Source organism: Lathamus discolor, chromosome 4 (genome assembly GCF_037157495.1).
Source record: "Lathamus discolor isolate bLatDis1 chromosome 4, bLatDis1.hap1, whole genome shotgun sequence".
In the NCBI taxonomy this organism is placed as follows: domain Eukaryota; kingdom Metazoa; phylum Chordata; class Aves; order Psittaciformes; family Psittacidae; genus Lathamus; species Lathamus discolor.
Window position 1 is genome coordinate 94,878,932 of NC_088887.1, and position 24,870 is coordinate 94,903,801.

Sequence of the window (24,870 nt, forward strand, 5' to 3'; positions counted from 1 at the left end):
ACGGGGCGCTGCCAGCGGCGAGGCTCGAAGCCCCGGCCCGCGGCAGCGCGCTCCCCGCGAGGGAGGGTGAAGAGCCTCCCGCCCCCGTGTCTCCGAGCGCGGGGCTCTCCGCAGCCCGCGGCACTCACCGAACGGCTCCGGCTCCGGCTCCGGCTCCGGCTCCCTCTCGGAGCGGCTCCCCGCAGAGCGCCCTCCTCTCCCGGGGGCGGGGAGGAGGAGCGGGTGAACGCAGGAGGTGGGGAAGGGCGGGGGGAGGAGAGCGCGGATTGAGCCCTCCCGGCTCCTGTCGCCGCGCTCCTTCTCCCCGCCCCGGCCCGCCCCAGTCCGCCCCAGCGGCGCGGCTGGCAGCGAACGCAGGGACCGGCGCGGCGCGGCGCGGTGCGGTGCTGCGGCGATGTGAGTGCCGGGGGCCGGGAGGGAGCGGGCAGCGCCGGCCGCCATCTGCGCACAGCCCCCTGCCCTGGGGCCGCGGGCGGGGCGGGGAAGGAAAGGAGGGAGGGAGGGAGGGAGGGAGTGCCGGCCGCCGGGCCCGGCGTCCGCAGAGCGCCGGAGGCTTGGGGCAGCCGGGCTGCTGCCGTGCCCCGGCCGTGGCCGGTGATCCCCGCCTCACTGACTGAGTTACTTCCCTCTCGCCCCCGTGCTTCTGCTCCCGTCCGGCCTCCCCGCTCCTGATTGTTTGTTTGTGCTGCGCTCCCGCTCCCTTATCTCTCCCCGCCACGGCGGGCAGCTCGGGCTCCCGCCTGCCGGGACGGTGCGGTGAGCGGTGCAGCGGGGCGGCTGCCCGTCCGACCGCTGCCCCTCAAACCGCGGCCGCCTGTGGCGCCTCCGCCTCTGGGCGAAGCGTGCGGAGCGAGCCTCCGCGCCTCGCTCCTGCTGGCCGAGCGTTTGATTAGGAAGCACAGCTCCCCGCGTGCGCGGCGGTCAGAATCCAGGGCTGGATCTTTATTAAGTGAGGCTTTCATACGAGTGCGTTTGTTTGTCTCTGTTACTTTTCAAGATGCATTACTTCCCTACTGACAAAACACCCTTAACCTGATCAGGAAACCAACCTTTACCCTGACTCGGAGATCTTTCTGTGGGGAAGTATTTGATGGTTAGGTTGTGTGAGCCTGGCTTGCAGGCTGGTACTACATAGGGTGCTGTTCTTAATTTTAGTTGTTGCTAAAATTATACCTGCACAGCTTCCTGACCCAGTTTGTGTTGCTGGTTTTTTCCTCTTCTAATTCTTATCATATTCTTCCTGACATAGCCCATATCTTTATTCTGCATCTACAGCAGTAGACCTCTGCTCTCAGTAGATATCCCGCACTTAAGATATTTAAGTTTTGAGGACTGACTCGGGCAGTTTGCTTTAAGTTCCCTGTATAAGGAAAAAATACGCACTTATGGAGTTGAGTTTGCTTCTCAGATGAATATTTGGGACAGAAAAAGTGGCATTTTGGAGGTGATAGCTTCCATCTGTTGACACGGAGAGCTCAGACAACTCAACATCTGACTTTTTAGACAACTGAATTTAGGGGACATGAGGTCCATTGGAGCTCCGTATGTGCAGAAGGCTGCCTGCCCTGATACTCTTGTGCATTCTTGTATGCTGTTAAAAATATTTGCAGCGTTACATTTAAAGTTACAGAGTTTGCGATGTAGAAAAGAGATCCAGCAAAGCAGATCAATGCAGATGATCTTCAGCACCAGTACAGGTCAGACTGAGCAGCTGCTGCAGACTGCTCTCTGATCAGTTTGTCTTGCGGGATATTGTAATTTGTACATTTGCAGGATATTGTATTGTATTGTAATTATGTTCAGAAAGGGCAGATACAGTGAGAAGAGGCAGCAGCAAATCAGGTTGGGAATTAGAATTTACAGAAGGATTGCCAACAGTAAAATGGACTCGAAAGCCAGAAGAACAAAACTCTTCAGAGAACTGTCCTGTTTCATGTGGATGAAACTCCCATCCATCTGTGGGAGCCCACATACAGATGTATATTCTGTGAAACACTAAAAGCCACAGTTAGGAAGGACAGCCCCATGTACTCGCTGGGTCATGGCTGCCGTTTTCTTGAGTTCTTATTTTTAAATACATTTTTTAAATGCGGGTATGTATCTCAGCAGAGTTTCTAGGGTAGGAGTAGTGCACTCTGGATGAATGGAGTCGTGAATTATTTGAGAGCGTGGGTCATTAGGACCATTGCTGGGACCCGCTTCATGGTACTAGAAAACCTCCTTTTTGGCCTCCTTCCCTATTGATTTTAGAGCTGCGTTATTAGGTTTTACCAATACCAGGATATTTGAATTACAATTAGCTGTTCTGGAATTGCTTCCCATGTGGAGTAGGGTTTATTGTGAAATAGATGTGATTTTTTTTTTTTTCATTCTATTTCTTTCCATTACAGGACTATTATTTTTCTTTAAAAGTACACCATATGCCCAAATCGAGTTCATTACTACTTCTGAATGCTGTCTCCTGTTGAGTGGTTGTTATAGAGCAGCCACAGTAGTTACTCTGAATTCATTTCTTTGTGTAGTCAAGAACTTTGTCTCTTTCTCACTTTGCACACCTGTATTCAAGATGATGTGCGTGCAGGCTGCCCAGTGCTCAAACCTGCAGAAAGCTGTGAGATACCCCCTTTGTGTAGTCTTCAGAGGCTGTAGCTGTTAGAACCAAAGAAGACTGCTGGGCATGTGTATGATGGTTTTTACCCCCTAAATTCTTATAATTGGGCAGATCTATTCTTGATAACACTGTTTCCCTCCTCTCTCTCCCCCCTCCCCCCCTGCCAAATTTCAAGTCTGATGCTCTAGAACAGAGCTGTTCAAAGCAAATGCTTCCAGGTTTGGATGCACAGACACATTTTCTTTGGTTTTTGGTTTGTTTTTTTCCTTGTGTTCAGAACCACCTAAACCAGTTGTTTGGTTTTTTTCCCTTCCCACCCCCTCCCCCTTTTAATTTTATGTGGTGAAAACAAATCCTCCATCCCAGTCTCAAAGTCAAGTCTGGCAAAGCCGTCCTAGCTGAGGGTGGCTTCTTTATAAGAGTTTCTCAAGCTTTGCTCTGTAAGGAGAGCTGATTGCACCACCTGTTAAAACATTAATAATACTATAGCTTGTGGGGAGAAGCAGTTCACCAGTTGACTGGGTTTGGGGCGCTGGACCCCACTACTGCTGGTGTTACTCTGCAGGTTACTTTCTGAGCCTTGTCAACAGAACCTGTCTCCTTTTGTGTGCTCCCAAACACGTGCTTCATGTGCTGGAGTGTGTAAATGGGTCACTGCAGCGTAGGCTGCATTCATCTCATGGCTCAAGAAATGAATACACAAAGTCAAAATACCTGAGTTTCTGAGTTTTCTCTCTGAGTTTTCAGCGTTTTCTTGTCTTGTGAAAAAAAAATCACTGCTCTGTAGGAGACGCAAATTTCTTCCAAATGGCTGAAGGTTTACAGCAGTTTGTCCAGCAGGTGCCCAGTACCTGACTATCTGAGCTGCTCTGTTCCCTGGGTGCCCATTAGCTGGTTGCCAAGCTGAACTTGCTCAGACAGTTCTGGAAAACCAGGCTTCCGTTGAACTTTGTCACAACCCTTCCCAGGAGATAGAGCTTCACAGTGAAACTTGGATACCTCTCTGGGTCCGTGTGTCACCAAGCTCCTGTTTGGGAGCCAAACCTGGGTAAATGTGTGCGATGCTGAACCTCAGCCCTGCAAACCTGGAGAAGCCAGACTTGATGCATTCTGGACTGTCTCTTTGTTTTAGCGGCAGGCAGGAAGGTAGTTGTGGTGGGAGCGGCTAGCCTGTCAGCTTTCTTGTCCCTAGCAGGTTAGTCCAGCTGTAAAGCTGAAAATAAGAACTAACGTTCACTGATGTAAGTGCAGGCAGAAGACAGGGAGTCTTAAAAGCTGTACGGTTTTGATTGCAATGGCGTTTAAAAATAACTGTGTTTCCCTTGATTTGTACACAATTATTCAAGTATAAGAAACCTCTGTACCACTTTAACAGCATCTACTCTCAAGGTTGTATTTGGCAGATTAATAAAATAATCACATACTGAAATGTTGTCATTGATCTGGATTAACTTTCAGGTTTGTGACCGGAGCCCATGAAGTGCTAGCAGCCTCTCACTGAAGTGGGGTCTTGCTTCTGTTGCTGCTCCTTTCCAAACGCTTCTCTTTGGCTTGCTCTTATTGCAGCGCTGTGGTGCTTTGCAGGCTCCGCTGTTGTTAAAATGGCAGATATTATTCCATTTCAGCCAAGCTTGGTTTTTGAGTAGTATGAACTCAAGGTGGAAAATCTTGGGACCATAATTTCCACAATTCATTAATCATGAAATGCAGGATTTTAGGTTCCCAGGATATCAAATCTTTTGCACAGACAGTATCGTTTTCTTTTATATGTAACAACAGACAGACAGCCCGTCTTTATCAAAACCAATAGGAGATGAAGACAAAAAGCTTCTGGATCTATACTTAATCCCCAGGAGTGCCCTCAGGTTCTCCAGCACGATGACTCTGTATAGCTGCAGTGGTTTGCTACAGATGTGATGTCCAGTAGTATTTAGGAAAGAATCCGTGGAAAACACAGCTGTGAAAATACAGCTCATCACATTCTCAAGTCTTGACTTTTGGTGGGTGCAGCTGTACAGTCTTGATTTTTGCACTTATACTTGATTGTGTTGAAGAGAAAGAGGCAGCTCTGTTAGGTCAAACTTGGAAGCACACAGATGTTCTTGCATACCTGAAAGATGCAGTGAGGCTGTTGTATAGTTCATGTGTTTTCTGTCAGAATTGGTCTGTTGCTTTAGGAAGGGTAACACAGCTTTCAGCTGGAGCATTATTTGAGATGTCAGAGGATTTAGAGACAAATAAGGAGCTATAGCTCCAGTAGGAAAAAGGGCCTCAAGGTATTTCTCAGCTCTGAATTTCTCTCTCCCACTAGGCTGGTTTTCCAGCTGTGAGTTTTCGATTTTTCAGGTTTTCAGTGCAATACATTCTGGTATATAAAACTCAAAAGCCATTTAATTAAATGTGTGACTAAGTAATCTTCCAGTTTTAAAGTACCACCTTTCAGGGATGAGCAGCTTGATGTTCAAATCAAGGGATGCTCCTTTCTAGCTTTCCAGAAAACTGCTGGAAAAGCTGTTGATTGCTAACACACTCTTGCTTATAGGATGATTATTTTGTTTTGCAGAGCATATCCTTCATGCTTACACTTTTAAATAATTGTAGCATCTGCAAAGTTGTATTTTTACATTAAGCCCTGGCCAGAGGATGTATTTCGATATCTGTTTGAATTTTAAGAGTTGAGGTTTGTTTCTGGTAATGAAAGATGTGCTTGCATGTGTAAGAGTTGAAGGTGCTATCGCTGTGCATGGAAGAAGTTTTGGTTTTATTGAATAAAAGTGTCAAGAAGTATTTTCCTTGAAGCCTGTCCATTGATCTTCAGACAAAGGCAATGATTCAGGTTTCAGACTGATCTTTTTTTAATGGTCTCAGCGTAACCTTCAAATATTTTTGTTTTCACCCCTCATTCTTTTCCATTTTAAGAGCAGTCTGTTGCTAGAACCTGTTTTGTTGAACCAAAGCATTGCCTCTTGCTGCAAGCTAACAAGAAATTGAATTATTTCACAAGCCTCATCTGGCATTACAAAGTGGGTTTTGAGGACGGAACAGCCATTGGGGGGCTTGTTTGTTTTATTATTAAATACTTTGTATGTCCAAACTTTTGAGCTCTGAAGAGTTTTCCCCAAGTTTCCTCACACATGCAACTTATCTAAATTGCATGTTTCAGAAGTTACTCGAAGTTTTACAGTGAAACACCCCAACGATTTACTGCTGTGTCTGTGACCCCACAGGGCAGAATCTGTTCCAGGATTCCCCACAGCAGCTCACGTTGTCAAGAACTGCACCTTTGTACTGCCTTTGCACTACACTGCGTACAGTATCCAAAGCAGACTTTGGCATTAAATGTAATGTTTTACACTTAGACACATTTATTGTATGCGGTTCTATGAAAAATGTAAAACATTTATGAAAAGTGCAAGTTGCACAGTTTGTGTTTAGTAGGGTATCTAGAGCTGCTTAGGTATCTCTAGCTTGCCTTTTCATGTGTTTCTGGTTCTTACAGAAGCATCTCCATGGTGAAAATCTTGCACTCTGCAGGGGTCACATGGGGACAGTCCCAATACTGAACAATACGATCACTCAAAGCAGAGCAGATTTAGTTTCTTAAGCTATATATCTATATAAAAACTTGTGGCTTTGATTCTTGTTTCAGATTATACATACTTATTTTTTTTCTCTCCCCAGGGCCGATTACTGGAAATCTCAGCCAAAAAAATTCTGCGATTACTGCAAGTGCTGGATAGCTGACAACAGACCTGTACGATGGTCTACCATAATATGTCAATGATTTTGAAATACTAAGAATTTGAATTACAGGCTTTTGACATCACTTTTGATACTAATGTATTGATGCATGAAATTTGGTTTTAAAAAATGCAGTTGTAATACTTGAGATATTTAAAGTATGGTATGTGGGAGCCAGGTACATGCATGCAAAGTGGTGTCTGCTGTTCTACTTGCCAGTACAGATAAGAGCTGAATTATCTGACCCTGCCTTTTCAAGTTCTGTAACTTAACATTTGATCTGTCTTGAAACTTTGTGCCTGTTCCTGGTCTTCACATGCAAGTAGAAAGCAAAACCTGGCATATGTACTGTTTATATATGGTAGGCCTGGTACAGCCAGCACTCTTAAGCAGGTTTCTTTAATTACAGACTGCCCACAGAAATGCTACTGGGTTACAGAAAGGTGTTTCTGACTTGCAGATGCCTTTTGCAGAATACTAGATCTATTGGTTTCTTACTTAGAAATTAAGTCTTGCATTCCTGACTCAGAGCCAGGGGTAGTCCTGGAGCTGAGCTTCATCTGGTTTACAGTTAGATACCTGCAGTTCCGAATGACAAGTGGGAGCTAATTGGTTTAGGTTCCTTCTTGTGGTCAGTGAAGAGAAATACATGTTAAAGGGGTGGGATCTGGGGAACTTACAAAGTCTCCTTTTAAATGAGATGAATCTTGCCCTGGAAGTGCATCCTCTGCACGTGGGTTCATGCAAAGAAATTCTGGAGTTACTAGGTCAGGCTCAGGCACCTAACATCTGAACACCTAAATGAGCTCAGATGTTCTTTGTGCGAACCGCATGAGGACTTCCACTGTTGCCCCTGTACAGCTTCTGAACTCCTTCCAGCTCCTACTGGCTTCAGTCTCTGGCAGCTTTTTGGCTTGCAGACTGCTCTGTTGCCTTCAGTTACCCAGCTCCTCTCTCACTTTGCCTTTTCCTCTCCCTTTCTCATGTCTGTGGACCTGCAGACTTGTTTAAGTTCGTGAGGTAGTCTAATTAAGGAGCCTAGCTAATATTTGGAATGCTGAATAACCTATATGGTTTTAAAAAGATTCCATGAAAATGGAGAGGGTAAGAAAAAAAATCAAGGGATGACACTTAGAAAGATAGCATGGAGAGGGAGCCCAGATTTCCTGTTACTTTTCTCTGTGTGTGAAGAACAGTATCATTTGAAAAAAATTTAGAGCTTAGAAATACAGACTATGAAATTTTATGGCACCATTTGGGAGCATTACTGATATTTTGTAACTTCCAAGTTGAGTGTTTCTCAGTGTTCCTTAATTCCTACAGCCATTTTGTAGCTGTAGTGTTTGCTGGAAGTGTTTTCAGACCAGTGACATTTAGGCTTGTTCAGCTAAGTTTAGTCTAACTAGATTTTAGCTAAAATGAATGAAATTAAAAGTGCATAATACTTACAATTTTTTCTTGGTTTTCTCTCTGAAGAGCATTGATTTTCATGAAAGAGGGAAGAATCATAAAGAAAATGTGGCAAAAAGAATTAGTGAGGTAACTCAGATATCTTAATTGCACAAATGCTTATTTTTAATCTCTTTCATGATCAGATTTGTTTAATTCTCGTGTTTCTTTGTTTTAGATTAAAAAGAAAAGTTTGGAAAAAGCAAAAGAAGAAGAAAACATGTCAAAAGAATTTGCAGCAATGGAGGAGGCTGCAATGAAAGCCTATCAAGAGGATATGAAAAGGCTTGGAATTAAGCCAGGTAGATCATATAGCTGCCAGGAGATTAAAGAGAGAATTGAAAGAATACTGAATAGGAAAGGGTTGGGTTTTTTTTTTTTAATTAGTTTTTAGGAACACGAGGGGAGGACTTCAGGACTGTGTTTGCACATTAAGAAGAAAAGAGGGGGAGCCTGCAAATTGCCTCTAGCAGAAGTGACAGCACAGAATGCTTTTAGCTATGGTATCCTCTGGTCCATGGAACAGTTCAGTTTGGAGTATAAAAATTGAACAATGAGATGACATAAAAGAGGCTGCAGTTGATGCTTTGAATCAGCAGTGCAGCTTCCTTTGGTTAATTTTGTGTCACTTTTGCCAGTTGGAGACAAAAGTTCCTATTGAGTAGGAGAGGTTGGGTTCCCACTGGTGTCTTAACAGTGGAGGTGAGAATCTCCTACTCAGCTTGCAGTTCAGCAAGTAGCTTTGTTCCATGTGACAACTTATTATCCATTAAAAAAATTTTGTAGTTTTAAGCTTCTGTAGAACTATCTTTTTCATAACTTTCTTAGTTTCATTTTTGTTGTTGTTTAGTTAGAGCTCTTTGGTCCTTACAGTTTTTCTCTTTATGTTACTAACCTTTTGATACTTGGACTTTCTTACACTACTATAATATTGCTGCAATGCAAGGTTCTGTGAACAGAATCTTTTAAGTTTACCTGCTAGGAGTGTAAATGCTAATGAATGTATATAACTGATAAGAACAAAATGTCCTATTTACTGTTGCTCAAGAGTAACTAATATTTAAGCTCACATTATTACTCTTTTCTAAAAAGGGAGTATTGTTTCCTTTAAGATGATGTAGGTCCCAGTTCAACACAGAGTAAAATGCAGAGTAACACAGTGGAAACGAAAGGAAAGAAAGAAAAGAAAGAGAAGAAGGAAAAGAAAGAAAAGAAAGAAAAGAAAAAAAAGTCATCTCCGGACACCTCAGTGACACCAAAAACTGAAACGAAGGAGTGGGTGCAAGGATTATCTCCTGAAGGCTATACTTACTACTACAACACCAAAACAGGAGGTAAAAACTAGTGAGGAGCAAATGCAGATATAGCTGTTGGATATAAATGAGAAAAGACTACCTGCGTTTCTTTACTCTTCTGCTCTTTCTGTAGTAAGCTGGTTATTAGAATGTGAACAATTGCATGGAGTTTTGATATTTAACATTCAAGACGTTAGCATCCAGAATTTCAGACTGGTTCTCCTGTTTGTTAATAATGGAAGAAAACAGTAATTTCACAGTTTCTGGAAGTGTTTAGCCTTTCAGAGGTTAAGTATATGAAAGATAGCTGTTTTCTTCCTAAAGAAATGTTCTGATCAGGAATGTGAAATAAGTTTATTGTGCCCAAGTAAATGAGAGCAGTTATGGATTGCTGTCTGATTGTTTCTTTCCACATTTACAGGATTTATCTAACTGACTTCTGTTGGGGTGCTATGTGTTATGATCTACTTTAGAGCATTAAAAGCAAGCCTCTTTTATGATTCGTGAGAATATTACAAACTGTTTCTTAAAAATTTAAGGATTGACATGAGTTTTTACCATAGTCTTTCCTCATACAAAATAATTGTCAAAAGGTAAAAATCTTGTGTGTTTAGTTTCTTACCAAAAAAGCAAAACCAAACAAAACAAAAAGACCCCAGCAAACAAAAAAGAACTCTTCCTTTTTATCAAAATTTCAGTATTAATGTATGTATTAGCCATAGTTTAACAGAGTCTGGAAGGTGGTTAGGCCCAGTAAAGTCAACTTTAGTTGTGATACTTCTGTTTATTGTTCATACCATGGTTTGCTTGAGGGTGATTTATATTCCAGTAAGGATTTTACTTCTCTGTTTACTATATTAGTTGTTTGTATGTGTGCACACATCAGTGTCATACCATCTTCTTTAGATCTCTTTTTCTTAAAGATTATTAAAACAGGGTCGAATCATGGATGAAATATCTTTTTGTGTTTTTAAGAATCACAGTGGGAGAAACCTAAAGGATTCCAAGGCAACTCTCCAAACTCAAAAGCGGTAATGAAATACTCTTACTCATAGTTTTCTTTGTCCTCGCAAACACTTTTCAGGAATAAGCTAAGCAATTTGAAAGTCTTCTGACTGCGGAAGATAAATTGTTTCCTCTTCAAAAACTTAGGAAAAGAAAAACTGAATGTGTAGAATGTTTTGATATACTTGATGGAAATTGAGATTTTACTATACCCATTTTTGGCTAATTTGTTTATCAAGGGAAGAGAAATGGTGGTGGGTGTGTTTTTGCAGAGTATGCTTTTTTCATGCTGCAGTCCATAAAACTGAAAACTTTTGGGAAATTCTGAATAAATTCTCTTCAACCTTTTGCAAATGAAATGTAATTAAAAAAAAAAAAAACAAACAAAAAACAAAAGATCTTACACATAAGAGTCATTTCTCTTAGGAAACATTAAGACTGCACTGTCAGATAGTTCCATGGTCATGGAACCTGTGTGTAAGGAACCTTTTAGCACGTTACTTTATTTTCCTTATTTAAGGCATGGGAATGCTTGCAGAATAGACCAAGGACAGAAAGAAGTGTCCCTTGCCCGTGGCAGGGGCATTGGAACCAGATGATCCTTAAGGTCCCTTTCAACCCAAACCGTTCCTTGATTTCTTCCTATTATTAATGGGCTTTCCCCTGATACTTATCAATCCAGAATTTTTGTGGTTCAGAACATTAAAAATAGGATTTCTACAACACTCATGTGACGTTACGTTCCAATTCCCCATTTTCAAGATAGGTCTCATAAGTACAATATGATTTAAAGTCAGTTTTGTTTGCCAGTGTTGGGTTTTATGTTAAAGATCAAAAAAGCCTGGCTTTTTTCAGAATGCTTCCCATTCTGTCCATCTCAGAAGATAGCCTGTGCTTGGTACTGGTTAACTTACAGTCGGAGGAGAAAATGGTTTTAACTGGGGATATTTTTAGGCAATTGAATCAATTCACGAAGTATATGTGAAGTCTTTATCTTTTCAGTCAGGGTGTAGCTTTGCAGTATTTATAAGCCAGTCCTAATGCAGCCTTCCACTGAAAGATGTGGTCTTGTGACTAATCTTGTGTGGTCCTTGGTGCATGTGTGCCCTAACAGTGAACTAGTTCAGGGAGTGAAGACATCAGAGTTTAGGTTAGTGCTCTGTAGGCTTATTTCCTTGCCATCAGCTCTGAGGGCAATCAGGGAAATGCCAGTGTGGGGAGAGCTGATCAAGGAGAGGAGGGGCTCCCTTCCTGGCAACAACTTGAAGTTAGCTCATCTCAGCTTTATCATAAATGCACACCTTCAGCCTTGGATATCTCTCTAATGCCACATGGCTGTATTTTGTCATTCCTCCCTCACCCTGCTCAGTGACTTTGTGGTGTCTTGAGTTATTTTTGCTATAGCTAAAAACAACCACTTGATTGCTCCTTATTTAGTTTGAGCTAAAGATATTGCGAACATTCCAGATCTCTTACAAGGACTCACTGCCCAGAAATTAAAGGGCATGCTTGAAATATGTAGTGTAGATGCACAGGCCCTCCCTGTTCCACAGCACATTAGCTTGCTGCTCAGACATCATAAGAGGTGAAGAGAGCAGAGTAATGAAAAGGTATGTTGAAGACTACCTGCAACTTCAGTTAGGCTGACATCATGTTTGTTAGCATTTGTTCCCAAGTAGCAAGTGATAGGACAAGAGGTAACAGCCTCCAGCTGTGCCAGGGGAGGTTCAGATTGGATACTGGGAAAACTTTCTTCACTGAGAGGGTGCTCAGGCATTGGAACAGGCTGCCCAGGGAAGTGGTGGAGTCACCGTCCCTGGAAGTGCTCACAAACCACATAGGTTAGGCCCTTAGAGACATGGTTTAGTGGTGGACTTGGCAGTCTTGGCGTAACGGTGGGACTTGATGATTTCAGAAGTTTTTTCTAACCTAGTTGATTCTACAGTTAGCATTTATACAGTAGGATACTCCGTGTGTCTAGATCAAATATCTGCTGAGATGCTTAGGATATGCCTAACAAAAAGGCTAGGTTGTACCTAAGGCTGGCTTTTTGTCCTCTTTCTACTTACGGAAAATAAATTCTCCTTTTGCTTCTTTTGGAGAAACTAGCACTTGAGAGCAAACCCTTGAGGAAGCTCGCTCACTGAAGGCTCTCTTGCCTTCGCCTGCTCTGAACCTACCGGTACAATTTCCCCTGCTTACAGGGTGGGTGCAAGAACTTTAACACATGATTTTGTTGTGTGTTTAAAGAAAACAAAGTTTTAATAGAGTGTTAAGCAAATGTATAGGTATGTCTGTGTATATATACACACACACAGACATTTATTAATGCAAAAATAATGTATGGTGAAGCTTCATGGATGTTGTGCCTAATGCAGGGGAGCAGACAGTAGTTGGTACTTAAGGAGCAGTGAAGCACTTGTATGTGCAGGTGTTGATGAGAATCAGGTTTTTAAGGAAGATGTTAAGTCAGGGATAATGGCTGATTATGTAGCTGTGGCTGATTCTGCACATCTGCATTTTAATTGCACATCCAAAAAGACCTACCCGCAACTTCCGCCACATTTCATATGGATTTATTAATCAGTAGGGAAAAGTGGTGCTTCACTAAGGAAGTAAATGAACGGGCATGCATTCCTGCAAAGTTTGATTTCTCTGGTATTTCTGGTGAAGATCTGTTGTGGGATAAATTCTAGAATGGTTTTTTGTTTGTATGTTTCTGTTTAGTTGGTGGTAGTACTTATTGTAGCGGTTTTCTGTAGCCCTCACAAAACCTTGCACCTTCCAGAGAAACTTTTTGTCAGCCTCCACTAAAGAGAATGACACAAACAGGGAATTACTACCTCAGGGGTGAACACTTTGGAAAACAAACCCCATTTAAAATAATGGCCTGTATGATAATTTGAAGTGTATTGCAATATGCGTTATATTGCCTCATACTAATTATCCACTGGTTGAAAAAAAATGTGTGTGTGCATTTGCAGTATTTTAAGTTAAACAGTTCAGTCTCATTTGAGTCAAAGGGAATACTTCCTAACAACATCAGGGGTTCAAGCTTTAAAATGGGAAAATTATCACAAACAAAAGATACTCAGGGGTTGAGTGGTCTTATAAGTGGTGCTATGGCTGACCCTTGAAACCTGTTTTAATTTCTCCTGTATCTTCTCCTTAGACAGCGGAGTGGGTAGAGGGTGTCACTGAAGATGGTCATACTTACTACTACAACACACAAACAGGAGGTAAGGAGAGCTTGTTTTCCAGTTAAGCTCTGTTTCAGGAGAGAGGGTTTTCAGAAGAGCACTTTGTTTTGCAAATAACTGCATTTTAAGGGTATTACTAAGTTCTGAATTTTTTAGCTGCTACCTTAGTCAAAATTCACTTATTGCTTACGCCAGTGCTGGCTTTATAGCTATATTGTCAGTGTGTATACATTTGTGCTTAGTAGGTTTTTTCTGACATTCAACTTGTAGCTCTGAACTGTGTGTTCTTCTTTTCTACATATATATTGAAATTATAGTTTGGGAACCAGAAAGGGGCAGGATTTTGCTTTGGCTGGTATGTAGGACTGAATAAGAATCTCCTAAATTTTAACTCTTACCAACACAGCATCGATAAGAGCGCCCAGCATCTTGCCTCCTACTTCTTTTCCCCGTTCTTTTCCCTAACATGGGGAACTTTGTGGTAACTCCCTCAGAACAGGCATCTGTTTTCTAAATCCGTTGGAATAATTTTGAGGTCAGTGATGCCTCTCTGGAGAGCAAGTGATTTTATGCTGTGTATGAGTTTTCCTTCTGTTGCTGGGTATGAAGTGGCATTCCTAACGATGCCAAGAATAGAATAGAAACCCCAAAACTTCCAGTTTTCCAACGTGCCACTCTGCTGCCCAAATGATTTGTGATTTCTCCTTTTGAAAGCCGAAGGAGATGCTGATTATTTTTAAACATTGCCTTCTAAGCTCAAGGACATTTTATGCCTTTGGCTGTGTTGTTTTTTCAAGTTCTTCATGGACACATGACACTCATGAAGAATGTCTTTGTAATCATCATATTTGGTAAAATTTGGGCTTGTGAGATTCCGAAGTGACAGCAGTGCCCTTAGGAGACTGTTCTGGTCATGTAAAGTCACTCATTACCAGTTTCTTACACCTTTACTTCTTCAAGATACATGTTAAGTGTTGTTTTCAGTTGGGGATTTCTGTGGAAAGAGATAAAATAACTGGAGAGTTGTATTAAATTTGAAAGCTTATATAAAAATCCAGATTGAAGGTTGGTTTTGCCTTATTGTTACTAAAACTGGTTTTCAGACCATTGAGTCAACCTTTACTTAAATATTTCCTCTCAGTCTATTTGCCTGTATAGTACCAGCAAATTCCAACTAAAAAGTTGAAAGTGAGGTCACATCCTGTACATACTCCCATGTCGTTTCAGATTGATGTTTGTATTTAATTGATAGCTCTTTAATTAGAGACTGACCTAATGTTACAGAGCCAGGTAGCACAGAGAAGGGGTTTATCTTCCTGGAGAGCTGAGGCTTGCAGTTACAGTTTACCTTATTCTGGCTTTGTAATCGATGGACAACGCAAATCAGATAGGCACCTCTAGAGGGCAATTTGTCATGCAAAAGGATGAGAGACCACAGTCTTGCAAGCCACAGTTCACCATTTCTGTTATTTTTCTTAAGCACTAATTAAAACATGCTTTACCAACAGTAAACTTAGCTGTCATAAGTGTATTTGTGCTGCGAAGTGAAATGTTGTCTTTCTGATTATGTTTATTAAAACAAGCCTATCGAACAATGGCAAAAGCCTTGTGCTAAACTGTTTGCTGTATTTTTGCATAAGACAGCACTCCTTATGAAAGGTAATGCCAGAACAGAATTAGAAACGTAAGTAACGTGATTGTTTAAATATTTTGGACAGTATCCACATGGGAGAAACCAAGTGGTTTTGTTTCATCTTCAACTGGGAAGAGTCAAACAGATTCCAAAACATCTGATTCAGACTCAGAAGACAGTGAGAATGAAGCACAGAGTTCGGAAACAAATTTCAAGGCAAGTTTTTAGATTTATTTTACACACAGTATTAATTTTCTAGCAGAAGATGATTTGTGTGTTGTGATATGACGTATTCATTGTAATTAGGTTAACCCATATGACTGAAAGTAGAAGTTTGCACTTGTTTAAAGTCAAATGAATCTTTATTCAATCATTTGGCCCATTAGTGGCACTGTTCCAGAATAGAAAGCATGATCTTCCTCTTCAGCCCACCTGAAGCAGCTTGAGATCTGCAAGAGATGTGATGTTCTCTGAGAAAGGTCACTGTCATCTCGCTGAAATAATCCACAGAGTGGTTTGGATTGCAGTGTGAGGATGACTTCAAACCTTCATTGGTAAATGTGACTGCCCAGAGACCCTCAGGGAGAGCTTTTGACTGAAAATCACATGGGTGTAATTTCTTTATTAATTGAGAAAAATTTTGGCAGCCTGTAGTACAAAATCTGGATCAATTATATTGATATATGTCTTCAGGTTTAAAACTTACGATAAAGGGTGTGATTATGGCTCTGGTTGGGTCAGATGGTTTTTCTGTAACTGTTTCTCAGACAGTTTAAACGTGTTCACAGACAGGTGTTAATTCTAAAACATGTATGTTTGTACCTCTGCATCAGTGTAAACTACTACCAGGTATTAGGTCTAAAGCGTGTGTATCTGCAGCACAGAAAGCTGTATGTGAATTTTTGCTTCTTACTTTTTATTTACATGTGCTAAGCTTTGTTTTCAAGTAAGTTTTATGACAGTGTGAGTTTATCATTTCAAGTTACTCTTGGTTGAAAAGTATGAATAGTAGGTAATGGTAAATCAAAGACATAAAATAAAGCTACATTGTGTTTTTATTTAGGCGTTTTTGCTTAAGGTGGGTTTTTTCCTCTTTAGAGGAAACGAGATAATGGTGACGAATCAGAGGAAGGGAAAAAGTCTCCCAGAGCTAAGAAGTTAAGTCCTTATGGGAAATGGCGAGAAGTTAAGTCAGAAGAAACTGCTGATAAAGAGGAGAGTTCATCCCCTTCCCAAGAAGCCTCCGGTGACACATCTAGCAAGACCAATCCTTACGGAAAATGGAAAGCAATTCCAGAGAAAGAAGAAGAGGAGGAGGAAGAACCAAGGTGAGGAAATGTTTATCATAGTTATTTTCATGGTATTTGTTTCCAGAATACTTGTTTGAAAGAACTGAAGCTTTTTCTTCTGAATTCTGGCAGAATTAACACTGCAGGGATTGGAAATGTAGCCCAAATACAATTCTTTCTGCAGGAATTATTTGAAGTAATAGCACTCCATGGCAGATAATTGGTGGTGGGTTGGTTTAGTGTAGAAGTTCACCATGATTACAGACTAAATGGAAGTGATTTAAAGGATCTTCGTCATCCATAATTTTTCTTAGAGGCTGAGTATCAACTATTTAAAGGTAGTTACTCTAAGCTTATGTTCCTTAACAGCGTCTCCTTCAACAATCTGGCTCAGCTGCCTCAGGAGCTCTCGTGACTCTTTCTTCCTCTGCTTCCAGCTTCAGAACAGCATAGGCAGCTTTCTCAGGGCCTCCAGCTTTCAGGCTAAACTCTGTTTCTTTCTGATGAATAATTAGGTGGGCTAACTCTGCCTGAAGTTCAAGATGTGTCTTGGTCTTCTAGGTCCACCAGCAACCTTATCTTGATCATACTGGGTTAGAATTGCTTTGAATTCCTTCCTTATGGGATCAGGAGTGCCTGACATAAGGAGTATGCTTTTTGTCAGACTCCAAGCAATTTCTACCTACGCCTGGTGTGTTCGGCTGAGTTACTTGCACAAGCAGTGAATTCTTTCTCACTTTGTGGTGTTGTGCTAACTCTAGCTTCTCACTTGAAGGACATGGTTGAAAAGACATTTCAAATTTTCACCCAGTATTGCAGTAAAAAAGTTGGTTCAACTGTTTCTCATTCCCTCATTTGCCTCCTTTCAAAACAGAGTTAAGCAAAACCAAACCAAAATCCACAACCTTTACTGCTGTCACTGTGGGTAAGTCCTGGAGGCTCTTGTAATGTCATGGGAGATGCTTTCTGTAATGACTTAACTCGGGAGATGAAAGACAAAATGTGTAATCTACTTATGCCATTTTAAATCTGGAAGCTGTCTCTCTTCCATGTCCAGCCGATGTGCTGCAGATGTTTTTGTGATCAGGAGGTTTGGTTTGGTTTGGTTTTACTGCACAGTGCTTGAGCTGGCTCATTATTTTTGTGAAGCATGCTGCCTTTTACAGCCAGTTTCTTGTTGTGGGGCCCTCTAAGAGTCTGGAGAAGCTAGGTTTTGGAGAAGGAAAACTGTCCTTTCCCTCATACTCAGCCCATTCTCCAGTGTTTTAGTTGTAAATTATTCAGCAGTTTTGACAGTGTTGGAACTAAATTCAGCACTGATTTACTTCCTTGGAGATTGTAATGTCACATAACACCTTCTGTGTTGGACCAGCCAACTGCTCCTTGACTCCAGAGCTGATAAGTTCTTTCAGTTTTTGGAAAGCACTGCCTTATAAAAAGTGCTTTCAGCTACCAAACCTTATATATCAGTCTGTAGGTGAACACACAGGCTTGAGATATACACACATGTAAAGGAGACAAATGCAGTTGTTTGTTATTTACTTTAAACTGAGGTTAGGCACAATGGCAACCACTTCCAGAGGTTTGTATTTTCGGGATACTGCAACAGTCATGTTTTCTTGACCTGCTGTCATTCTCGTGGCTCTCTTTGGGTGCTTGAGCCAGTCCATGTCTTCCTCAAAGCACAGGACCTGAAACCAGGTATAGTACAGGAGTCAACATCAGATGCACTCAGTAGTACTGAAGGATTTCTTGTATGGATTGGCCAGGAATACAATGTGTATCTCTTTGTAGCAGAGTTCTACTGGTGTGATGCCCAATGGACTTGTAATTAAGATCATTTGCTGCCAACTGTTGGGTTGTTCTCCATCATATGCTTGTGCCACAGGTTATTCTTTTAGAACATAGTGCTTTGCTGTTGACCTCTTAAAACCAACTGGTTGTTTTTAGATGGTGTCTTTGATTTGTTCAGATCAGTATTTGCTGTGATTCTGTTCTCCAAAGCTGTTCCTCTCAACTTGGGGTCACTGGCTGGTTTGGTAAGCCTGTTCTCTGTTCTGTCATGCAGACCCTCAGGGGTGGACACTTGTGGAAAACTACTGCATGGCATTTTGGCAGTGAAGCATTGCTAATTGGTCACTGACTACTGTCTTTTAAATTTACACACATGCAGCCCTGTTGTCTTTTGCAGGACTGTTTACATGATGAGTGCTTGGGCCATGCTATAAGCTCTGTACACAGTGAGGGCTTAGTTTTTTACTTTTCAGGGCAGCCCACACAGAAGAAGCAAGGAGCATGTCTTTTCCCTGATGCCTGTCATGATGGTGATCTTGGCTAGAAGACTGCATCTAGCTCAAAGCTGCTTTGACAATCAAATATGGATGTTGCTGTCTGCAGTACACCATGCTGTTTTTTCCATGTAGATTAATCCTTCTGTGTTTTCCTCTATTCTCCCAGTGAAAAAGTGGACCTGGAGCTTCCTAGTACAGAGAGTGACAGTCTGCCACCCCCAGTGGCAGAGGATCCAGACGATGCGACAGTGATATTTAAGGAGAAGACAGTCACCTCCCTTGGAGAGCTGACAGAAGGGGTGCCAACATTTAAAAAGAGGAAATTTGAAAATGGAAAATCTAGGAACTTAAGACAGAGACTGAGTGATCAGTAACACTTAACAAATAATACTTGATTCTGTTGAAGCAAGAGTGAATCAAAAGTGTAATATTTTAAACAGGCTTTTATAAAGAAGATGTTGGAGAGAAATTAAGGATTTATAGGGATTGAAACATGTGAGTTGTAATATTTTTTAATTCTGTTTTGATGTGATTGATCTTGGAATGGAAGTCTCTGCTCTGTTACTTATGCAATATTGTAAATACATCTATTTTATCCGTACAATCTAAGTTCAGTTTGCTCTGGGTATGCTCTTTTAAATACGTTGCATAAGGTTTTTTACTCCTTTTCTGAGAGAACATAGTCATCCTTAATCTGGCAGAAAGGATGCAGACCTTTTGTTTTTTCACAGAGGAACTGGATCAATGACATGTACTAGAGAGTAAAATCATCCCCCAAGATTGATTATGTGCAGTAGTTCCCCAGCTAATGAGTAAAAATACTGTGCTTACTAACCTTTGGCTAATCACTTGCAGAAGAGTAGGTGGTGAGACTGCCAACATTTCACAGTGATCCTTTGATGAAAGCTGTTTCTAGAGGAGTTAGTCACATCAGTGCCACTCATTCCAAGTGACGTTTGGAAAACTTGTGTACGTGCACAATAAATGTCTTAAACCTCTGCAGAAGGTTTAAACAGGATGAATCTTAACTTTCTGTGACAGCCCCAGAGCCTGTTGGAGCAGATTATTTCTGTGGTGTCTTCCTGTTGTATTTTGCTTTATTTTTGTCTGTGCTTGAGCTTTTCTTTCTTTTTGCACATCAAGTTTTCTTTTTTTGGTCTTACTTTCTTTTATATCCCTTTTCCTGACATGACAAAATGTCCCTTTTGTGACAAAACATTCCAAAGACCTGGCCCTGCTACAGCATGCAGAACCCTTTTTGAGGTTGATGGATTTTGTCTGTTGTAAGAGGAGTGTAGTGAATAGTTGCAGTGACTGACTAAGCTGAGAGGGGCTAAAGGTATTGAAGTTTCATCATTCTCAGTACCATAGGAGAGAAAACAGAAGATGGATAAATAGAGCTGATGGCTGTACTGTCCATGATGGCTTGGACATTTCTTAAGGCCTGTAGGTTTGATTTCTTCACTAGGTGGGATTGCTCTCCTTTAGCATGATCAGGATTCATTGTGAAAGGATACAGCGCCACTCATTGCTTCTCCAGGTGTCAGACAGTGGATCACAAATGTTCAAATCATGAACCCACTAAAAAATATGTCTCTTTCTAAAAGCTTGTAGTGTTTTGTTCAGGAGCATCACAGCCAAAACCAGAGGGTGCAGTTAAAACAGTTGTCAGAGTCCAGCTGCAGCAAAATGGAGTTGGTAACTGCTGAGCTTGAACTTCCCAGAGAAAACAACTGTTAATCCATGCTATCAGCAGAGAAAGGAGTGTGAGACAGGGAATCTGTTTATCATGTCTTATAAAGGATGCCAAGGTCTTTTTTTATACTCTGTGATGTTCTGTCTCTGTGTAGAAGAGAACTGAGTATTTAACCCTGTGTGTTTCTCTGCCTTGTTGTATTTCTTCTGATGTTTGTTTTGAGAAATTTGAATGTTTCCTGTAATGCCCAGCCCTGGATTGTCGTTTGGAGATGCTGGATTTGCACTGGGTGCTCTCATACATTCTTGCATACATGTAGGAATGTACAGCAAGTACTCTATATGAAAGACCTCACATGCCAGGCTAGAGCAGAAGTGTCCTTTCTGCTGAGGAGGGCTTGTCAGGTTTCTTTAAAAAGCACAGCTTTAGGTTTTGTTCGTGTCTGAACACTACTGCAGCAGCCTGGAGCCTCCGTATGTTTGTAACAAGTTTATGTGCATTTCCTCTCAATTTACACAAGTATTGCCCTTCAGCTAACTCGCTTTTCCTCCTCTTGAATCCATCATGTCTTTTCAGCGTCACATAACACGTCCTTGTGTGGCACGCCACCACCACCACTTCTCTTCACCTATTCCAGCCTGAGTTTGCCTGGGCTCTGTGTTCAAGGAAGATTAAGGCCATGGGTGATATCACTAATACTTCCTTGGCCTAGTGGAAGCGACTCTTGATACATGTGGCCCTAAACTACATTTGCCTTTCACATGACTGCATCATGCTGCCTGCCATTAGCACCCTGTGATTTTCCAGTACAACCAGCTCTTTCTGCTGCTCTGCCATTGCCAGCTGCCACGTTAACAGCTGATCCTGCTTTCCTTCCAAGCACAACCATTTTTTAGCTTACAAACTTCTTTTGTGCTGCTGTACTCATCTGTTTCTGTTACTCCAAGCCTGAAGTGTATACCTTTCTTTAGGAGCTCTGTGAAGTGAATTCATTGTTTATTGGCACAGTAGTATAGTTTTATTTGTACGCTCCACTTTTAAATCCTCTGAGGAACTCATCTTTTCTCTTATAGTGAGGTTCCCAAAATATTAACATCTTTCCTTAAAAATTTTGTCACATTGGTCATGGGCAGTGATTTGAGATACCTGTAACTAAGCTGCTCAAGGAGGTGTTTAAAACCATCTGAAAGTAAGTGTTCCAAAGTTGTTTCCTTGAGGAGCTGCTGCTAGTTGTAATAGCAACCAAAAGTCTTTGTCAAGTAGAGTGTTAAACAGACACCAAACCAAAGCATTAGTGGAAAAGATACTAAACGTTCTCTTTGTTCACTGATAGTAAAGTTGGTTTAAATACCATACACTTGCTTTTGCTGATGGGACTTCTAAAGCCTATGTTTCACAAAGAAATAGAGCTCCCCGTTCCCCACTACCTCTGAGTTTGAGGAGAGACCAGTTCATTCTTTGTCCTTAAATTACAATAAGGACCAGCTGAATCAAATGGGATCTATCCAAAGCCAGTGTTTAATTTTGCACCATGCTGTCACTCAGTTTCCTTATTGTGTATCTAAACCAAGTATTTTTGATACAGACACGCCGTCTTTTGTGAGATTTAAGGCAGACACTGCTTTTCCAGGACACAGGTTCTGCGCAGATCCCTCTCCCTCCTGTGCTATCTCCCTGCAAAATCTTCCGCCTGTGGAATTTGCCGTAGGAATCCTGTATGCATTCCCACAGTTACGCTCCTCATCTGCTAATCCTGCCTTGGCTGCACTGGCCTTCAGTAAAGGAATGTTCCTTTTACTGTTCGAGAAGAACAGTGCTACCAGAGGAAGAGTGTTGTGTTTCCCTGCTAACCCATTTTCTGTCATGCAGCATGTTTTTAGCTGCTTGCCTCCTTTTATTGCAAGCTCGTTGTTTTGTAGGCTGCTGTGGACATTGTTAGCAATACGAGGGTCAGAGAAAAGGGGAGTCACTGCAGTGTCTGACAATGGCTTCATTTGTGTGGGTTTGAGCAAGTCAGTTCTGTATTTTTCCTTCCTTGCCACATCTCTCCCCTGTCTTGTCTGTCTAAAGACAAGATTTGCAGTACAGGATGCTTTTCTCTGCTGTGTGTTTTTTTTATAGTAGGGTCTGTTTAAAGCTGGTGATGCTTTTAGAAGGAAACATATTGCATATACTTTGATACGCAATTGATGCATATATGCAATATATTGCAGTTACTTTGATGGGCATTTCTTTATACCAGGAGCTGTGCAGAGGCATGCTTATTTGACCCAGGTTATAGAATACTCCTTGTTCCTCTTTAGGCGAAGCCAAATTTTAACCCTCCACCTGGGAATTTGTAGATTAAAATCCAGACTTTCCCAATAGTGTAAAGCTTGCTTTGTGTTTGGCTATCATAGAGAAAATCTGCTGTGGCATGATCCAGTCCCGGTGTTCAGATTAAGAAGGTGGGAAGGCTGGTCATGACATGGATCCAAGTTAAATTCACCTGTGCTTGTATAAAAACATTTGACCTTTATTTTTCTTCTTTTCTGCTTGAAAAATACATTACTTCAGTGCAAATTTTGGTGTCTCAGAAAGGGAGTAAAAAACTTTCATGTTTCTTGGTTTCCTTGATTAGCTTTTTGAGTTGTGCCTCCCCTTTTTAGTACTTGTCTTATGATTGCTATCTTCTTCAAATAGTCTTCCGCCAGTATTCCCAGCTATGCAAACCCCCACATCACCGCTGTGCTGTATCTCCAGCATCTCCCTTCACCTCACCTCTGCTACACTGGGATCTGGGGAAGCATCACGCTGTCTTACGGAGGCCATCGTGTCTCCCCATCCCAGCTTCTGCCGCCTGTTTGCATCATGCCCTGGAGAGGTACAACCTTATCTACTCTCAAACAGCCATAAGCTGTTTCAACCCCATGTGCTCTTCTGATTTCCTCACTGATCCTTCTTCCTGAGACAGATCCCATTCCTCCTGTGGGGTTTTAAATCCTTGTGCTGGCTGGTACAAAAGCTGTCTCTGTACCTTCTGCAGCAACCCTTTGGTTCTGCTTTATCAGCTATTACCTCTTCAGTCTCTCTTGTATCTACCTCTTAAGTCCTCTTTACCTTCTACCTGCCGAATTATTTAACTTAGAAGTCGTGTGAAGTGTTTGTGTGACAAACAAACAGACTGAGCTTTGTGAAATGTGTTGGGTTATAGCTTGTATAGAAAGTTTCTTTACACAGCAAAAGCGTTGCAAATAATACTCTGAAGAAGGCTGAATCTGCCCCAGAGGGTTCTCCGGCAGTGTCAGCAAACACAGGTTTGACTTTACCTGTAGAAGTAAACACAGCCCATGTTAAAACCCAGCAGAAAGCATTACACAGACTGGGGCCTGATGAGAGTGAATGTTAATGGCTTCATTACAGAGGGGGAAGTGCAGAGGAGCGGGTGAATGAGAAGCGAGTGGTTTAGTTCATAGGCATCCTCTGCAACATTAAACAGTGGGTTTCTCTTTAGCAGCTTCTCAGTTGCAGTTACAAATATTGTAAGCTCTTGAAGTGGAGTTTATATGAAGACCCTGAATAAAGCTTTCATTTGAACCATCCACTACTGTTGTTCATCTGTTCAGGGGGGGTAAGGGTAAGCTGGGAGATGGACGGGTGCATGTTCTGTTAAAAATGGGGACTGGGGTCAAGATAAACCAAAATAGGGATGGAAATGTGGGAATGCTTCTTAAAATAAATACTTTCATTTTGTGGTCACCAATAGAAGTGTCTAGCGCGTTCAGCACTTACTGGAAATGGGTTTGTTCTGTGCATCAATTACAAGTAACAAATGACCCGGGTTAAAACTGTTAATTTTACAGTTCTTGCCAGAGTTCAGGTGATGTTTGTTGTAGCAACATTCCAAATGTAGCTGAATGGATAAACCTTCTGATGGTAACAGACTGTCATTCAGTAGTCCTCATACCTGCTTCTCTAGGGTTGATGGGCAATGCCCTGAGGGTTAAGGATCTGCACTTTTAAAAGGTGGGGAATGCACGTAAACTAGTTCATAGCATTTCTGTTACTGCCTTAAGTAGAAGCTGAGCTGCAGATCTTCCTGCAGGTTTTATTTCTGAACTGCTTACTGCGAGAAGTCAAAGTTCAAGTGTCCCAGTGACTTAAATTGCGTGGTGATGTTTCCCAACTGACTCACAGGGCTATACATTGAAAGAAGGCCAAGCAAACCCAAGAGCTTTCATTATTAAAAGTACTGGGAGCAAGTCAGAAATTGCCAGACAAAACTTGCTGATAAGAATGTGCAAACATGCCAAAGAACTGAAAAATAATTCCAGAACTGGGAAACTGAGGATAGTTTTCCTACTTGCTTCCTGGTTCAAGTTCCATCTTTCTAAATACAGCTGAATATAGTTAAACTGTTGTTTGTTAAATATACAGTAGTAAAAACTACACCATTTAGATAAACTCAGTGTCAAAGTGATTATTTTCCTTACAATAACTGTCATTTTCTGAGTCCTGTATCATTGTGATCACAAAACAGACGTGCAAATATAAATCAACAACAAGGCTTAATTTAAATCATAACGATGAACTGATTCTTCACATGCAAAAGCTTGTACAGAGGAGCAGCTTTATAGCAAAACCTGGGAGGAGCAGGATAAAAAACACCGTGTTGTAGCAA

At 41.5% G+C, this 24,870-nt stretch overlaps 1 protein-coding gene across 3 annotated transcripts; it reads left to right on the plus strand.

Moving 5' to 3' along the window:
- Positions 1-218: 218 nt before the first annotated feature.
- Positions 219-23,793, plus strand: WBP4 (WW domain binding protein 4). Of its 3 annotated transcripts, XM_065678169.1 has the most exons (10): positions 219-396; positions 6,293-6,365; positions 7,829-7,891; positions 7,980-8,103; positions 8,914-9,135; positions 10,072-10,127; positions 13,274-13,340; positions 15,020-15,150; positions 16,033-16,262; positions 18,681-23,793. In XM_065678169.1, coding segments are annotated over exons 1-10 (1,176 nt in total). In that variant the 5' UTR covers positions 219-394; the 3' UTR covers positions 18,889-23,793. The 3 variants fall into 3 exon arrangements, with proteins under 3 accessions (XP_065534241.1, XP_065534243.1, XP_065534242.1); XM_065678170.1 differs by lacking the exon at positions 6,293-6,365 and having other exon boundaries at positions 220-396; XM_065678171.1 differs by lacking the exons at positions 6,293-6,365; positions 7,829-7,891.
- The last annotated feature ends 1,077 nt before the right edge of the window (positions 23,794-24,870 follow it).